Source organism: Australozyma saopauloensis, chromosome 4 (genome assembly GCF_035610405.1).
Source record: "Australozyma saopauloensis chromosome 4, complete sequence".
Lineage (NCBI taxonomy): Eukaryota > Fungi > Ascomycota > Pichiomycetes > Serinales > Metschnikowiaceae > Australozyma > Australozyma saopauloensis.
The window spans coordinates 1517440-1535054 of record NC_086134.1 but is presented as its reverse complement, the minus strand read 5'-3'; the positions used below and the strand labels follow the sequence as shown (position 1 = coordinate 1535054).

Genomic DNA, 17615 nt, shown 5'->3' with positions numbered 1-17615 from the left:
TATCGAATCTCGAAATTCATTGAGTTCATAAGATTCTGAAAATATTGTCGATTGTCTCATCTCTCAATATCTATGCTGTCTTCACAAATGGTTCAGCAGATCTTCCATTACACTTGTTGGCCTATCGAGTTCGATTCCAGAACGAAAGCGAAACCTATACCGAATATCAAATGATTTATGTTAGCTAGTTATCCAAATTAAATGTGTATGCTTAACTTTCAAGTTCGAACAATCAGCCTCGTTATTGATTAATGAGGAATCAAATCTGAACCTTCAGTGCTTTCATAAGCAAATTAAAAGTGCAAAATTGCGCAATAGTTGTGTATTCTTTTTCTCTTTACTTAAAGTTTCTCTTGCCAAAATTCAAGTCTTTAGATCAAGGTAGTGCCATCGCTGCCGTGGAGATTTTCAGCCTGAAACACATCTGAACCATATGGGGTGAGTCGCGAAAATATACAGAAAGACAGGATTTCGATACATTCTGATGAATTCCTCACTCTTCTTTTCTTTTTGTCTATATCTTCTTTGAGATCGAGTGATTTCGAATTGAGTACCTTTCGGGTTCTATCGTAGCACCTTTCAATCTGGAACTCCTATCTTTGAAGCAGTGAATATAAATTTTAAGGGCAACTATCCTCGCTATGTTCCTAAAGAATTCATCGAACAGTTTGAAGACTCGAGATCCATTAGCAAGATTCTTGTTGACACAAAGGAAATGTACACCACTCAGGTCCCTCCAAGAGCCGCCTTCTTCACATAGGTACCGTACAAAAGACAAAACACTTTCGGAAATTCTCTTCAAAGCTTGGAAACTTTAAGATTTTGAGCTCCGCGTAAAAACTGCCTACAGATTTCTTAACACACCTTTGGTAGAAATAAAACATCTTGACTTCAAACCCAAGCATATAATACAGGTATGAAACAGTTGGAGGCAGGAACCCCTTGTGTGCAAGCAAGCGCCTATCGTTTCCTCTTCATATTTTTCGTCTTGCTTTTCATCATCAACACAAAAAGTTCTTTCACAAATGCTTGATTTGGTGATTCTGCTTCTGTTTTACGTACTGATTTGGTATGTTATCCCTAATGTCATCCGCAGGTTAGACAAACGGTTTTTGTTTATATCGAGAGAGCATAAGAAATTTGTGTATGATCGCAGATTGAATCATGCCCGGTATTATGTGATGAACGGAAATTGTGCAGTTGGAAGATCAGTATTGTTTGACTTGGCGCGTAGAGGTGCGCAGTTGCATTTGCTTTATTATCCAGGAGAGGAGAAACTCTATAAGCAATTGGCAGGCAAGTTGAGGAAAAAAGCCAAGAAATGTACCGTAATACTCCAAAATTGTGATTTCCGGCTGTACGATGGTATTCAGAAGTTTGTATGGGAGCAGGTAAAGAATTTCGAAGGCGGTTTTTCTGGCTGCTTGTTCTTCGAAAGCGACCGTAGTTCTATACCTTCAAATTCAGTGGCTTTGAGCCAGCTCTTGACTGCAATGTCATGTCTTGTGTGCTCTAAATTTGGCAGACCAAAGGCCCGTCTTGTTTATGTTTCAGAATTTGGTGGTAGTCCTTTCCACAGAGATGAGAGATATGACAGCCATTTCACTGCATTGGAGATATGGCAAGATGGTGAATCTCACTACAGCTGCCCTTGTCCTGCGCCCGAAGCGGCTTTTGCAAATACAGGGTGTATTTGGAATGGCTCAGAGTTCTCTTTCGCTTATGTCCTTCATTGGCTCGGTCACAAGATGAACGTTGATATGCCATGTCATCAAGGAAAAAACTCTGTCTTGCATGCATTACTATCTAAAGACGAATCAAGAGGTGATGGTGTTTATTTCGTGAACGATAGTGAGTGGCACATAGCACCCCATTTTGAGAGAGTGGACTCCAATGGGAACAAGATTGTTGACTACAAACTCAAGAATACACCTACGCATGAAGCTTTACGCGGAAAGTCATATGAGGAATTTGACAAATGTATCAGGAAGAAAGAGTATGATACTCAAGTTGCCAGAGACAGGGAGTTAGGATTGAAATACTTTCCAAAGCCCAAGGAACACCATGACGAGATGTGTTCTGATGTAGCTACGATTCCCGCCGCAAATGCTTCTGCACCAACTGGTAATGATGGTGGTGTCTTTCGGAAAGGTTACGCGCTGGGAGAAGAACAGACGAGCGACAGCGCATCAATTCAATCACTGGCTGTATTGAGTAAGCTTGAGGCCCTTTCCTCTTCAATCACGAGGATGGAGAAGACTCTTCTTGAAGTGAACTCCAAGCCGGGTAACGAAGCCATCTCTTCGTCAATTACGAGATTAGAGAAGAGTCTGGAGAAAAATTTCATGATGATACTAAATGCCATCTCCTCCTCAATGATGAGAACGGAGAACGGGTTTATATCCTTACACGAAATAGAGAAGAATTTCAAAGGGCAAGTACAAAACGTTAATCCTTCTCAGGGGTTGGCTGATCAATTTGAGATGCCTGAAGATGTTCCAACTTAAAAAATTAGCCAACAGTCTACTTCAGAGTCAAATTTACTCTCAGAATACCTGACAATCAGATACCGCTGACACCTCTGACTTCATCTATGACCAGGCTCACACCTATTTAGATCGCACTCATCAGCAGCATGTGGCTAGTGGCTGTAGCGTTTTTGAGTTAACTTAAACGAATTATAAAAATCAAAGGATAAATTTTTGAACTAGCGATTTTTAAAAGCCTTCCAGAATCCGAGGATAAGATCGGTCTCATGATCACTCAGCGACGTCTCTCATCATACAGACGAGCTTGATGAAAGCTAGAGATAAACAAGATTTACCCTCAAAGGCTCCCATCTGACGAACTCTAGAGTCAATTCGTTTCATGCAGCTAGGTAGTCAGTGTCGTCTCTCGCCCAATCAACTTTTGTCCTTAACCACATTGAGTAATGCAGCGGGAGGTCAGTGGAAGACCATAAAGATTGATTTGCCTCGATATATTTGAACACTAAACGTTGGCTATTTACTTGAACTGGACTGCTCAACATTGACTACTCTCAGTGTTGAATGTCTCAACGTGACGAATGGATATCCAAAGAAAATGGTCGACTCTCAAATTTCCAACATCGATCCACAGCCAAAATCCATTTTTTATCTCGGTAGATCTGACAATAGATTCTATCATGCTACCATTCTCCGATCCAGGGCAATTTTAGTTTTACCAACACATCGAGAACAACAGATCCGCATAAAACTAAATCACCAAAAGAACCTTCCTTATCATACACCTAAATCATCATTCAGTTTAATTGTATGTGGACATACCTCTGACATACTACCTTCATCAGTCACCTTAAGGATACTAATAAAAAAGAGGCAAAACTTTCTAAAAACCCAAAGCAAAATCTTTTTACTGCTAATAACTCAAAATAAGTATCTCGTCCCCAATGTCGCGTTTTTCATTTCTCTCAATCTCGTCGTTCCCTCTCTACCTTCCATGCTGAGGCACAGGTGTATTCCAGCCACATACACCATATCCTCACCTCCGAATACTTCAATCAACTAAACCAAACCTCCTCCCAAAATGGTGACAATCCCCGATGCACATGAAGATTTGATCCATGACGCCGTTCTAGATTACTACGGTAAGAAATTGGCCACGGCGTCCTCCGACAAAACAATCAAAATCTTCGACATTGACGGTGACAACTACAAGTTGGTGGACACCTTGACAGGCCACGAGGGTCCCGTATGGCAGGTAGCATGGGCTCACCCGCAATTCGGCACAATCTTGGCTTCGTGCTCATACGATGGTAAGGTCATGATTTGGAAGGTTTTGCCCGAAACTCAACAATGGGCCATGATTGCAGAGCACACCATCCACCAGGGAAGCGTCAACTCCGTTTCTTGGGCACCCCAGGAGTTGGGTCCTGTGTTGTTGTGTACATCCTCCGATGGAAAAGTGTCTGTCGTAGACTTTAACGAGAACGGTACCACATCGCATGTAGTCTTCGAGGCACACTCCATTGGTGTTAACTCTGCCTCTTGGGCTCCTCTCACAGGCTCTGGCAAGGATGCCTCGCAACACCAACGCCGATTTGTCACTTGCGGCTCCGATAACTTGGCCAAGATATGGTCCTTTGATGCTGCAAGCAGCACTTACGTGTTGGAGGCCACTTTGGCTGGCCACAGTGACTGGGTCCGTGACGTAGCTTGGTCTGGATCTGTGCTTGTGCGTTCATACATTGCCACTGCTTCGCAAGATTGCACTGTGCTCATTTGGTCACAGGATGACAATGGTCACTGGCAGAAGCAGCCTTTGACCGAAAACAAGTTTCCTGATGTCTGTTGGAGAGCCTCGTGGTCGTTGTCCGGTAACATTTTGGCTGTCTCCGGTGGCGACAACAAAATTACGTTGTGGAAGGAGAACTTACAGGGCAAGTGGGAATCCGCTGGCGAGGTGGATCAGTAAATTTGAAGATACCGGGAACAATCAAATATCCGCTAAAAGTATGTACAATAGCTTTGAATATAATTTCGTTAAATTTTGGGAACTAGGCTTTCTTTTGAGACAACTCGAAAATGTGTGACTCACGCTCAAGTTTTAAAATAATGTATTAATATGCAATGTTTATGAATGGCTCATAATTCGTTGATAGTGGCTGCAAAGATTTTCTGCACATCCTTGGATGCTTCATTGGCACTCTCCAACACCTCGTCGTGAGATGCCATACCATCATCGAGAGGACGAGGATTCTCTTCAAATGCACTAGGAGGCTTCTCCCCGACTCCAGCATTGGTAATCAACGATAATGCCAAGACCTCCATGCCGCAATGGCGCGCTACAATCACCTCAGGAACAGTTGACATGCCCACAGCGTCTCCACCTAGGATCCTCACCATACGCACCTCAGCACGAGACTCAAAGGTGGGCCCAGCAGCAAACAAATAGGTGCCCTCATAGATGGAGCGCGTGACGCCCAACTCCTTCGCTTTCTTGAAGAACAAATTACGTAAAGAGTGACTGTAAGCATCGGACAATGGCTGGAACCGAGGACCAAACTCAGCCAAATTGGGTCCTCTGAGTGGATGGTGGCCTGCAAAGCCAGGGAAATTGATGTGGTCATTGATAATCATCAAGTCACCAGGTTTGTACTCTGAGTTCACACCACCGGCTGCATTGGTCACGACAACGGTTTCGACTCCCAATTTTTTACTGACTCTCACTGGGAATGTTGTTTGTTGGAAAGTATAGCCCTCATAAAAGTGCAACCTTCCTACCATGCATACGACTGGAACTTTCTTCTCTCCAATGAGTCCAAAAATGAGTTTTCCAGCATGACCAGGAACAGTGGATTGCTGGAAGCCGGGGATTTCACCATACGACACCTCCAAAGAAGGTTCAGAATGCAAAATATCGGCGATTCCGCCTAATCCTGACCCACAGATGATCAACACACGGGGTTTGTCAATGCCATGGCCAGCATACGACAGAAGTTTTTCGGAGAGTGCAGTGGTTGCGGCATTGATGAGCGATAAGTAGTCTTCAGATGATAATTCTTTGTGGGTAGACATTTTGTGTGGTGAGGAAAAGAGTGATGTAGAGCTTATCTAGTAAGGCTGAATGTGGGGTGCAGATCATTTATAGATAGGCCGAAACCAAGGAACAACCTCGAAATTTTTCTTTTTATTTCATTAATTTATTGAAATCGAAATGCGACGGAAATTTGGTGTATCTTTTTTTGAAAGGAATAATTGTTTTGATTAAGGATCGTTACATCCTTTCTGTTGGTTGTATGGTATTATTCTTCTTAGCACTGAGGTTCGCTAAGATCTTAGAGAATGAGAAAAGCCAGTGCGTTCGGGAGCAAAAATATTGCCGAATTGATTTTCAATTTGGTGGATGCAAAGAAAAACATATTAATCTTCAAAAAGAAAGCCCGATGCGGGGCTCGAACCCGCAACCTTTTGATTGACCTTATAGTACTTAAGAGTCAAATGCTCTACCGATTGAGCTAACCAGGCTTCTTGTTGACCTGAAAAATGCCTGACTATTATCATCTCTGTTTATATTCTAAGCCACCACTTTGAGTTCAGTTTCGAAAATATACTATTGCTGATGCATCCCAGTACACTTTTTAAAATGGTAGAGAACCTAATGGTGAAGAATTGTATCGGAACGCACAACATAAGCAATCCCAATCGACTCATTGAAAATAGGATCAACGCTACCTCTAAGAAGGGTATTTAGTTTAAAAATCAATTGATGTGTAATTTTTCAACGAGAAATTCTCTTTTCTCGTGGTTCCTCACTAGAGAATACAGATCTTGAAACACTTGGTATTGTCTTACGCTCCTGGGCTCTGGGACAATCGTAAGTTTTACATACCACATACACAAACTAGAAGAAACTGAACATTTGTTCATTATGGAGATTCTAAAAATTAGCTTGTGATCAAAACATCGTGTAAGTTCCCAAACTCAGTTCCCTGACTCAACTCGCAAACTAATTGTTGCAGTATTCACATAAGATTTAATCCAAGTGACATCCAGAGCAAGACTCAAAAAAAATGTAGAGATAATGACATAAATGAAGCAGGTAGAAGATTTAGGATGAACAAAAAGCAAAAAGAAAAGCCCGATGCGGGGCTCGAACCCGCAACCTTTTGATTGACCTTATAATGTTTAAGAGTCAAATGCTCTACCGATTGAGCTAACCAGGCTTAATTGTTCACAAAAAAGTGACTGTTTATTAGGTACAATTTTGTAATTTAGACCAGTATTCCTTAGGTTGCATGAATTTTTCATCATGTCGATTTCTCATCAACTATTTAGAATTATGTTCAGCCTCAAAAAGACGGACCGAAAATCTGGTACGAGAGAATGATGGAGCATTCCAGTTTTTTAAGTGAAGCTATGAATTTTTAATTAGTCTTCTGCTTCTCTAATCCATTATCAAAATGATGATTCTCTGACATTAAGTAAGGCTGTCGATGTAGTTTTATAAACCCTAAACTGATGGTTTCCGAACGGGTGATCTTGTTGAGATCTCAGTTCAATACAAGAGGCTATTGAATCTTATCCCGTGAAACGCCATGAATCCTTTGAAAAGGAATTCAGACCGCCAAGAGCAAGGGCTGGGCATTCAAGAAGAATAATACCAGAAAAGTTGGAGAGATCAATCAAAAAGTTTTAGGGGAGTTCAGTACCTAAGAAGAGCTGATCGTCATCCATTGAAATCTGGTACAATATACATAATGCATTTTGAGGTTTCTCTTACTCTACAGTCTTGTCAATTATTTCAATGCAATTATCATTATAGTATCATAGCTTTGCAAATTATACTTTGCCTTCCTCTGCGTAGATTTCGCTTCGAGGACTAGATTTATGCCCATTGACGTACGACATAGTTGTATCGGTACGCTGTGCCTTTCTTGCTGGAGAAGACTCTTCATCGACTTCATTCAAGTCCTTGCCAAAGTTTGCAACTAGAGGAGATGATGGCATGTATGTAGCAGCCGATTTTGCCAGTTGTGTCGACTGTCTAGAAGGCGACAGTTTAAATGTCGCCATTTGTGGAAGAGCACCGTCAAAGAGCGGTGTGTCTCCCATATTTACATTTCCATCTTTTGGAGTGGGTTCTCCGAATAAGTTCCAGGAGTTGTGTTCTGGACTCAGTTTCTGACCGAAGGATGTAATCATCTCATCTAATTCTGCATAAGAGTGCGAGAATGGAGGCGCATTTTCTTTATTCTCCTCATCTTCCTCGCTACCTTCACTGATGTTGATAACCCTGGTGTTACACTTCGTTGCCATCATTGGAGGGGTGACACCGATGTTATTGCCCGAGTCATTTGTGGGAAGGTCGATATCAGTAAGTGGTCCACCGAAATTGTTGATTTGGTCAATGAAATCATTGATATCTTGGCAATCTGTGACAGTGCTTGGTGTTTGACCCAATGGAGTCGATCCAGTGAATTGTATCTTGTTCGTTCCAACTTGGCTCTTGATAGCTTCGTTGATAGCAGAAGGGAAATATGAGGGCGTTGGAAATTTATGAAACTGCGGCGTGACTGTGCTGAAGGGCGACGATTGGCTGATTCCAGATTGCTGATTCATTCCACTAACGGCATCTCTACTCTTAGTGTCCTTTTTATACTTCTGTTGCTGTAAGTATTTTTTGACAACTGCTTCCGGTCTCATGAAGCCTTTATTCCTCAAGAATCTGTAGCAAGCATTACACAAAGGACCAAACATGCCATCATACAAGGCTTTGTCAAAAGGGGCCTCGGAGTCGATGCTTCTATGGAGATGATCTTCGGATCCAGTCTCGAAGTATCTCCAGGCCACCGAGTCGATAGCAATGCAGTTTCGGTTGATGCAAACCATGCCATGGTTCTCAGGGAGCTTGCAGCTGGTGATAGTGTGTGTTTTCTTGCTATCTAAATCCTCCAAATCGGGAAGAGATTGGAACTGATTGTTATCAGATGGAACTATGACGGTTGAATTAGCCTTATCTAGAATATTACCCAGAGGCTTGTATGGGGGCTGTTGAGGGGTGTATGGAGAGGAAGAATCGTCTTGGAGGACCTCAAAGTCATCTTCTTCGTCAATCTCATCCATTCCCTTGCCATCGTTGTATTCAGTATCGTCAGTAGCTTCCGAAAATGCATCCTCATTGATTGGAGACGAAACCATCGGTAGAGCATTTGTCATCATTGATCTAGTTCTAATTGCTCTCTGTGGTTGTGCGGACAGGCCGGGTGTCTGGACTGTTGGTGTCAATGGCACATGCGATCTTCTTCTCTTTGCAGATGGAACGTCAACAATCTTGGCCGAAAGAAATGGGGCCAGCTTGAAGCGATCCTGAATGCTTTTGTTGTCATACTTCAGTGCCACATTCAATTTGTCAGCATTGATAATGTTTGATATCTGCTGGTTCGGCGGATGGTAGAAGATGGGAAGAGATTTCGTTCTAGTTGCTTTCACTGCAGAGGAAGACACAGGAGGTGGTCTTCTCTTCCGCGTGGCAGCTTGGTGACTATGCTGCTGATGCTGATGATTTTGATGCTGATGCTGATGATGTATTTGCTGCTGATCCTGTGGGCGAGGACGCTGATGCTGGGTGTGATGCTGCTGGGTGTGAACTGGTGCGTCCAGATTTCCGTTGGGAGCAGACTCTTCGGAGCGATCGATGACGTGAAATTTGAGTCTGATTTCAAGTGTGAGCGACGACGCATTGGGTTTATTGCCAAAAAGAATTGATGCAGATAGGTTTTGGCACACTCTTCCAGGGACGAGGTCCAGCTTAGACGACGTCAATAAAGACGACATGATTCCATTGGCAACAAAGGGCTCGTCCGGCTGTTCTGTTATGTCTTTGTAGTACACGGCATAATCCTCGGTGTTTAGTTTGAAGTTCTCGGGCGAGCTTTTGACGATCTGGTGAACGCAGTTTCGAAGGTCAAAGGCGCCAAGAGTCAAGACCTGGTTATCATCGTTTCCGGAGTCAATCTGCGCCACCTTGACGGGAAATTGACTTTTTGATCTGGAAAGGAACACTGAAGGATTGTTGTCGAACGAGTAAAGGACCTTGATTTGCATCCGGCGAAGCAGATGGTCTTCCTCCATGATGATGTGTGTGGTGAATGGGAAATGCAAAGAAGAAGTAGTAGCTAAAAAATAAAAAGCTAAATGCCTTCACTGTTGAGGAAGGCGCGCGATATACTATCGTTGGAAGGGGTGTGACCTATAGTAGATGGTTGTAGTACTGACGCGAGGTACTGTGCGAGAAGACGTGTAACGAAAAAGAGCAACGAGGAAGAAAAACGGACCAAAAAGATTTTTTTCAGTAAATTCTCAATTGGAGAAATATCCTGAGGCCCTATTTTTTTTTTCTTACTCCTGTAGTGCTTAATTCAGAGGCACTAATAGCACTTGAGTTATGGTAGATATGTGACAAATAGCTGCCGATACGCAAAACAACAAAGCAAGAAGAAGTTGAGATTTTCAATTAAAACAAGCAGAAATCGAGTGTTGCTTCTCTGGTTTTGTAACTTACTCCAAATTTGAAATGATAGCAATGAATCCAGTATCAATGCTAGTTTTGCAACCCAGGTATTTGGAGGTACTATTAACAGTGGTAGTAATAAGTAGTATCAGTTGGTAGTATCAGTGAGGACGATATTGTAGCCTGAGATAGTACGGGGCGAAACGATCCTGCAAATGGCCAATATTGCCTAATGAGGAAGGTGTGAAACAAGACGTGATACTACGGTAGATACAGATTCCGGAACCTGATTTGGACGCACGAGAAATGACCCGTTGCTCGTATTTGCAGCCATCGGTAAACAACGCGACGCGGGAACGTCCTGTGTACGCGTTCCAACTGGGTCCATTGTGCAGGTAAACTGACTTGATGGTTTATACAGTGGTAATTAGTTTAATCAGTTTGTTCGAGATTCGAGGGGCGATTTCGAAGGCGATTTTGCTTTGGCAGCTGACGGTGACTCTATCAAGTGGCTAGATAGTCTTCGATTATGTAAATTGGGACTTGAATCTCTGATCATTGGAGCACTTGCTCTTGCTAGCCCTAAACTCTGTGTACAGGATTTCTGTGTATTGATCTGCATTGGCTGCAAATCTCTAGCTGCCAAAGCGGACACGGGTAGGGCATTAGGAATGAGGAATGTTGAGTGTGATTTATGAGAATACCAATCGGCAGATGAATGATTTCATTATTGAAGATGGCTTTTAGTAAGGAATTTGCCGAATAGATTAGAAATCGATGAGTATGGAGGGTATATTGAGTCTTAATTTGTCTCAATGGATGCTCTATTAAAGCAGAGTTACGGCTACTCTTTGGTCATCAAGAATCAGCAAAAATGGAATGTTGATTGGTGATCCCGATATTTCTTCAGTTTGAATTGGCAGTAGTTGAAAATGCAATGCTTTGTAGAGTGTGTGCGTGCGTACTCTTAAACATTTGTTACTCAGACAATTGAATTAAAAAAGAAGTTTTAATTAAGCGACACTGCTTGACTATTATTCTAAAATATTGGATCTATGGTCTTGCTGACTGTGTGAATTTCAAGGTTCAGCCGATTCTTCAACACAATGACGTTTTAGGCTACGGTTGCACATTTTTACCATCAAGGAGCAAATAGAAATAGGAGCTTGAACTGAACTCTAATTCTATATTTTTGGGTATTGTTTCTACAGTATTTTTCCTCTTGTTGTGTTTGTCTCGTACACTCCAGAATTTCCCCATGGAAACAAAACTAAAAGCGGTTAAGTAAACACTTGGGTACACTTGGGTTAGAGTGAAATTGGTTTCTAATATTGCAGAGGTTCAAACGGAACAACATCATGTCCGACTCCGCTCCAGTGGTTGCACATATCTGAGCCTGTTTGAATGATTGCAAAAACTCTGTTCAACTACTTTCGATCGAAAATTGCAAGGAGGTCGTAACAATCTTTACCAAAATATATACATGTCTTTATGTCTTTCATCTCTCATATCTATTATGGTCCCACAAGAGAAGAAAAAAGTATAATCACAGAGCAATAAAAGGGACCACTCGTTCATCAAAGTTCTAATGTAGAGTTCAAAACGCAAGGCACAACAGTTTAACTATGCTAATCCCACGAGTTGTTTGACTTCCAAAAGGTTCTTCGAGGCAATTTCACGCGCTTGCTCCTTACCGTTCGAACAGATCTCGTCAATGTATGCCTTGTCATTTATGAGTCTGTTATAGAGGTCTGATTTGTCCTTGAATTCCTCTACAACTACCTCCGTGACGTAATCTTTCAATTGCTTGTGGTTCTGGACCCAGGATAAGTCAGAAACGGTCTCCTCTACAGATTTGTCTTGGATTGCCGAAATGATGCTCACTATATTAGCCACTCCAGGACGGGTTTCCGGGTCAAAAGTGACCGGTCCCTGAATAGAATCAGTAACGGCCTTCTTGAATTTACGTGCAATAGTGGCAGCGTCATCGTTCAAGTAAATCGATGACGACTGATCGGCGTCTGACTTTGACATCTTTTTCGCTGGATTTCTCAAGGCCAAAATCTTCTTTGTAGGAGTGAGAATGGTGCGAGGAAGAGTAAAATACTTCCCGTAGGTATGGTTGAATGTTTGTGCAATGCTCCGAGTCAACTCCAAATGCTGAGATTGATCTTCGCCCACAGGCACATGGGTCGCATTATATATCAAAATATCAGCCGCTTGTAGAACTGGATACTGCAAGACGCCAGCCTTTGTCTGGCCCATCACCTTCTCATCGAAAATGTCACTAGCGTCAGATACCAGCAGTTTCAGCTTCCATTGAGTCATTCTGTTCAATGCACCGATACTTGTGATACATGTAAAGATCCAGTATAACTCGGCATGTTCTGGAACACTAGATTGGTGGAATAATGTGCATTTCTTCGGATCCACACCTGAGGCTATAATTGCGGCTATGGCGCCATATCTATTCTCGTGAAGAGTCTCTGCTTTTGGAGTTTGAGTCAAAGAATGCAAATCAGCCGTTCCGAAGAGGCACTCTGTTCCTTCAGGGACATTTTTTAGGATATCTTTCCAATTTTTGAGTGCACCTAAGTAGTTTCCAAGATGGACGGCTCCGGTTGGTTGAATTAGGGAGAAAATTCTCGAGCCTGCTTCGAAGTTTGATAGCGAATTGACTGTTGCTACTGTGCTCGATTTTCTGAGAGCGTGTTTCAAGGTAGATTTGTACATGTAGTTATCAGTAGATAAGAAAGATGTGGGGAGAAACTGTGAGATTACAGGATGGTGTATAACCGTGAAAATTGTTGAAAGAAAGAATTGTGTGTTTTTTTGATCCTATTCATTATTTTTATGTTGTACCGGCTTTCGTATGTGCTACCATTGCAATAATTGTATTAATAGTTTATGGAATTAGCCGTCTGCAGCCAAATAATTACTATCAAAATCCTCAAAAGATCACATGAGCACTTATTTTCGAAGTGGAATAGTAGTCGAAAAGAGTAGGGTCTTGTCTATAACAGGGACACCGAGTATCAACATGGTTTATCAGCATTGAATAGCGAACGAGAGGTCGAGATTCGAATGAGTCTCGATGCTTTACACCGGGTGAGACCTCAAGTTAGAGAATAAGCGGTCTGGGCATAATACCAACAACTCGATAAGACCGAGGCGTATGACGAACTGAAAGATTTTAGGATTCAACATCAGGTGGTTTCCGCGCGGGCTTCAGGAGCAGCCTCCTCAACGAAGCCTCCGCTAGTGTTGTGTATATCGATGCCGTAGCCCGTGAGTCTCGTCTCGAGCTTTCTTCTCTGCAAGCTTCTCCAGCGGTCAAGGTTGGAGTGCTCATGCACCTTGAAACCAAAGACTTTAGGCACATACGTCTCCTTGCTATGCACAGGCATGGCATGTGTGAAATTCTGGAAAAACATGGCGGGGAAAGAGGTGCCGAAGTAGGCACCGTCTATGATTGCGTGGCGGCCAGACTTAGGGTTGTACAAGTCCTCGCATTTGGCACAGTATAGCTTTACAGAGGTAGAGCGGGGCAGATCTTCAAGACCTACAGGCAACAAAGGATGCAACTGGCAATTCACTCGTGGGCAGTATCCAAAATCGCCATTCTTATACTTCTCAAACATCTTGTTAAGACCACGTTGAGTCAAAATGTATCTCGCATGAACCAAGCCATACAACACACGAGCATTATGTTCCAAGCTGTCTCTGTGCTCTTCAGGCTGCAGCTCGATGTCAACCATGTCGGTTATTATATCCACCAAAGTGGGCAACTTAGCCACTTCTTGGTTAAGTCCTGTGAGGTTGAATCTGTCACGGATGTAGTCATCGTCGATGTCGCAGAAGTACTCGTTGCCCTTTATACCGAGGAACAAGTCGATCCAGTATTCTGTGAAGTCCGAACTGGAGTCTGTGAAAGGCTCGTTGTTGTTGCCGTGGGCGGACATGGGAAATGAAGAAAGAGTAGGGTGATTAATTGTAGTGATGAAGTGACCTGTATGGTGGACAAGTGTGGGAGGTATTGATAGCGGGAAAATTTTCGAGGAGGAGACTAGTTGCTCGCTGGAAATTTACATATGGTTCAATTCTTTTTAAATGTTTTTTTGTCCATTGTAATGTTCGCTGGTTGATGTAGAGTGTGATTTTGTGTACGTATCTTTTGGTATCTTAGCACTAATGATGATACAGGCTATGACTCAATGGGAGCAACAAATTGGTATTGCGGACAAAGAATTAGATCGGAGAATTGTGCAGATGTATTACATCTTGTTCGTTTTTTTGTTGTTATGATTGCTCAGGATTTCAGTTCTATTCATCAGATGCAATCCGCTCTTTAATTTAGACTTCTCTTCATTTGCAACCACCGGAAGATTTTGCTTAGTCGAAAATTCCTTAGAATTTTCTGATTTCCTTCTGCAGTTGTACCTCTAAGTCACATCATGGGACTATTGTTGATGTCATTCAGACCTTGGATTTAGCACAGCCTGGTCAGTAGCCAGTAGCTCTCTTGGAAGCAAGAACACTCAGTCTATTAACGCTCCAACGCAAAAAAAAGAACTTCGAAAATCTGGTTAACATTTATCTCCTTCAATTAAATCCCTTTCAAGAAAAAAAATCATCCCATTATAAAACACCATCATCTCTTGACGGCTGTTCCAATCTTGATCTCCTCACGTGACCGCTATCTTGATCTCACCCCAACTCCCCGTATTTAGCAACAAGGGTCGTCCCGATCTATATACGATTGCCACCGCCATGGGTTTAGACGTAAACGTAGAAATCGACCGTTCCCGAACTGGCGGAACCTTCACCAACCATGATGTTATCACCGGCATCGTCAAACTCACAAACACATCTTCTTTATCATTGACCTATATTCAGGTGAAACTTGAAGGCTTATCATCAACACAAATCGTAGTGCCTACGCGAAGAAACAATAAGAAAAAGAAAACTGAAAATCATGCTCTCACAGATGTGCACAAGGTCTTGTACGACCTGCTTATAGTGTTCCCTCCAGAAAACATCAGAAAGGTATCTCTGGCTAAAGAATTCACTTTAACTCCTGGCACTTATACATATCCGTTTCTGTTCAAAATCCCTCTTAAGAGTGGTTGTCTGAAACAAACAGGAAAGGGTCTGGGTTTTGACTTCAAACTCACTTCGAACCCTATGAACCTCAATGTCAACGCTTACACCCTAAGACAAGATATTAATAATCTCATGTCTATGGCCACTCAACAGCCCAACCAGCAACGTGGATCCATTAACTATCATGTGGACACTCAATTGCCACCTACGCTCCTGACAATGGGTCAAACAGCCAATATTAAATACTTTGTGAAGGTGACCTGCAAGCGGGCCTCGATTTTCAAGGTCAATGCTCGAGCAATAGACCCCTTCAACTTTTTGCCGTTAGACTTAGATGACCACTTCCAGCCCATAGCATTGCAAGAAGAAGAGTACAAGGAAGTGTATTTCAGAAAGGATATTGTCTTCAAGAACAGAATACCTGAGGTGGTGGGAGTTAAGATGGAGCCTCCGCAACCGCAGCGTCCCGAGCTCTACTCGAGAAATTCGGTAAAGAAGGGATTTTTGTCCTTCTTTGCCCCTCCTTCTCCTCCCATTCCTCCAGAGAAACCTAAACGTACAAATTCCGGACATTCAATCGATATCCTTGACACAGACGTCAACTTTGCATTTGAGATCCGCTTCCGCCATCCAGCTTTTCTCTCTCCAACATCGGCACCGCGATTCAAATTGTTTTTTGTCTCTAATGTCGATCCTTCATCCTATTCTCTAGCTAAATATGGTAAGCCCGAAGAATCGAACGGGTTGGGAGTCATCTATCTTCAACGTTTGAAATTCGATCTCATTGTCACCACCAACATCTCGGTGTTGGAGACAGAAAATGGAATTAACGACATTCATCAGTCTCGTGCTGAAAATACCATTTCGGTGTGTAATAATTCGTTCAGAGATGTTCCCTTGGATCTCATGCATTCCAAGAAGCAAAAGTCTTCCTCAGCTTCAAGCAATGGGTTCGTGAAGTTCAACTCCTTTGAACTAGAGATTCCCAAGAAATACTACGACAATTTCAAGCTACCCAGAAACCTCCCTCCCACATTCACAACTTGTAACATAGAAAGGACATATACACTTGTGGTAGTAGCAGGTGTGTCTAGTGAGAAGTTAGGTGGATCAGCTAGCCGTCACGAAGGAGACAAGCGCATTAGGTTTGTTGACTTGGTTTGTCCAAATATCAAAGTCTTGAGTGGACTTAAATTGACGCAGGCTCTCCATTCGAATGCCTCGAACCCAAGCGTTGGACACAGTTTTGATAGCAAAGAAAATGGTCGTCATAACGAGTTCAATCCATCGGTACCACCAACGGTTTCTGAGGTAGGGCGCCAGAGTATTGGTAGTGCCGAGGACACATCACTCCCACTACCAACTTATGAAGACGTTGTTAGAGAAAACAGCTACCAAGATGACTCGGAGCATTTACGTGCGAGACACCGGTACAAAAATTAGATGGCCACTACGCCTATCAACCCCCCATAGCACTGCTGGCGGTGTCCTTTGGAAAACCTTGCAGTGGAACACTTTGTGAATCAATATACACTCATACATAAGAATACGCTTGTTTAGCTATTACAACATTACATTATTATACATCATGCCTTGGTTATGCTATCCTTTTTAACCGCCCTGTTTAGTATTATTACCCAGTAACCACATCTCGCGCAACGCCGTTTTGACCTCCTCCAAGTGTTTGGAAGATTGTGTTTTCTTCCCGTTGCTTATCTTGTTAAGTGCGTATGGTTTCCCAACCACCACCTCTTTGAACAAGAGCATCGAGTCGTTTCCCTGCAAATGCACGTTCTCCTTTCCAAACTTGTTAACCAACTTTCCATGGATCTTCAATGCCAAAGCGCTAGGCTCAGGCTTTTTAGATGCAGCCACAGATTTAGTGTGGTTCTCCACGCCTCCTCTCTCTACTGCATTTTTCAATCTAGCTTCAAGCTTGCGGATATCGACAGGCTTTCCCTTGAACGATTCGTGACTTTTGTGAAAACGTTTGGGGACAGGTCCGGTAAGTGTGAGCGTTTTGATGAATGAACTGTTGATGATTCGGTACAGTTCTGGGGTTTTCAATGCAATGACATGTTGTTTGGGAGAGAATGCATAGATGGTGCCGGTGATTGTTTCGTCTATTAGAGTGGTCACCTGGACTTTGAGATTAATTGCCTGGTCCAACGAGTTCATGCCGTGGAAGTTGGCGTAGTGATGTCAATTAGAATCACCAGGTGCGAATCAATTGAAACATTGGGGGGAGGGACTCAGATCTGGGGAATGTGCGAAGAAAAGTCAAACAAGTGAGATGCTTTTTTGCTCCGGGTCTATTCAAGATTGATTTCTGGGTCAAAATTTTTTTATATCTCTTTTGTACTTAGACAATATTTAGAATTGCAAGACTGAAAGTGGCATATGCGGGTACAAGCATCGAAAGGTGGTCAACTGCTGGATCTGGTTGGCTCAAAAGAGAAAATTGAAAAAAGCTTCTTTAGAATTTGAATTCTTTCCCGAGCTAATTACGAGTTGCTGTC

General features: G+C 42.6%; 8 protein-coding genes and 2 non-coding genes across 10 annotated transcripts; 3 read left to right on the top strand and 7 right to left on the bottom strand.

Annotated features, from left to right (window-relative positions):
- Window positions 1–1025: 1025 nt before the first annotated feature.
- On the top strand, window positions 1026–2507 carry PUMCH_003708 (uncharacterized protein; the record flags this gene model as incomplete). Its single annotated transcript, XM_063022666.1, has 1 exon — window positions 1026–2507. The coding sequence occupies one exon, from the start codon at window positions 1026–1028 to the stop codon at window positions 2505–2507; it is 1482 nt and encodes a 493-aa protein (XP_062878736.1).
- Window positions 2508–3567: 1060 nt separating this feature from the next.
- PUMCH_003707 (uncharacterized protein) lies at window positions 3568–4455 on the top strand (the record flags this gene model as incomplete). Its single annotated transcript, XM_063022665.1, has 1 exon — window positions 3568–4455. One exon carries the CDS (start codon window positions 3568–3570, stop codon window positions 4453–4455), a length of 888 nt encoding a protein of 295 aa, XP_062878735.1.
- A 170-nt stretch (window positions 4456–4625) lies between these two features.
- PUMCH_003706 (uncharacterized protein) lies at window positions 4626–5558 on the bottom strand (the record flags this gene model as incomplete). The annotated part of the gene is made up of 1 exon (XM_063022664.1): window positions 4626–5558. One exon carries the CDS (start codon window positions 5556–5558, stop codon window positions 4626–4628), a length of 933 nt encoding a protein of 310 aa, XP_062878734.1.
- A 362-nt stretch (window positions 5559–5920) lies between these two features.
- Window positions 5921–6008, bottom strand: PUMCH_003705. The gene has a single exon. It is a non-coding gene; the product is annotated as a tRNA-Lys (tRNA).
- Window positions 6009–6618: 610 nt separating this feature from the next.
- On the bottom strand, window positions 6619–6706 carry PUMCH_003704. Its single transcript has one exon. It is a non-coding gene; the product is annotated as a tRNA-Lys (tRNA).
- A 616-nt stretch (window positions 6707–7322) lies between these two features.
- Window positions 7323–9614, bottom strand: PUMCH_003703 (uncharacterized protein; the record flags this gene model as incomplete). Its single annotated transcript, XM_063022663.1, has 1 exon — window positions 7323–9614. One exon carries the CDS (start codon window positions 9612–9614, stop codon window positions 7323–7325), a length of 2292 nt encoding a protein of 763 aa, XP_062878733.1.
- A 2002-nt stretch (window positions 9615–11616) lies between these two features.
- Window positions 11617–12726, bottom strand: PUMCH_003702 (uncharacterized protein; the record flags this gene model as incomplete). Its single annotated transcript, XM_063022662.1, has 1 exon — window positions 11617–12726. One exon carries the CDS (start codon window positions 12724–12726, stop codon window positions 11617–11619), a length of 1110 nt encoding a protein of 369 aa, XP_062878732.1.
- A 473-nt stretch (window positions 12727–13199) lies between these two features.
- On the bottom strand, window positions 13200–13955 carry PUMCH_003701 (uncharacterized protein; the record flags this gene model as incomplete). Its single annotated transcript, XM_063022661.1, has 1 exon — window positions 13200–13955. The coding sequence occupies one exon, from the start codon at window positions 13953–13955 to the stop codon at window positions 13200–13202; it is 756 nt and encodes a 251-aa protein (XP_062878731.1).
- Window positions 13956–14763: 808 nt separating this feature from the next.
- On the top strand, window positions 14764–16539 carry PUMCH_003700 (uncharacterized protein; the record flags this gene model as incomplete). Its single annotated transcript, XM_063022660.1, has 1 exon — window positions 14764–16539. One exon carries the CDS (start codon window positions 14764–14766, stop codon window positions 16537–16539), a length of 1776 nt encoding a protein of 591 aa, XP_062878730.1.
- A 168-nt stretch (window positions 16540–16707) lies between these two features.
- PUMCH_003699 (uncharacterized protein) lies at window positions 16708–17274 on the bottom strand (the record flags this gene model as incomplete). The annotated part of the gene is made up of 1 exon (XM_063022659.1): window positions 16708–17274. The coding sequence occupies one exon, from the start codon at window positions 17272–17274 to the stop codon at window positions 16708–16710; it is 567 nt and encodes a 188-aa protein (XP_062878729.1).
- Between the last annotated feature and the right edge of the window lie 341 nt (window positions 17275–17615).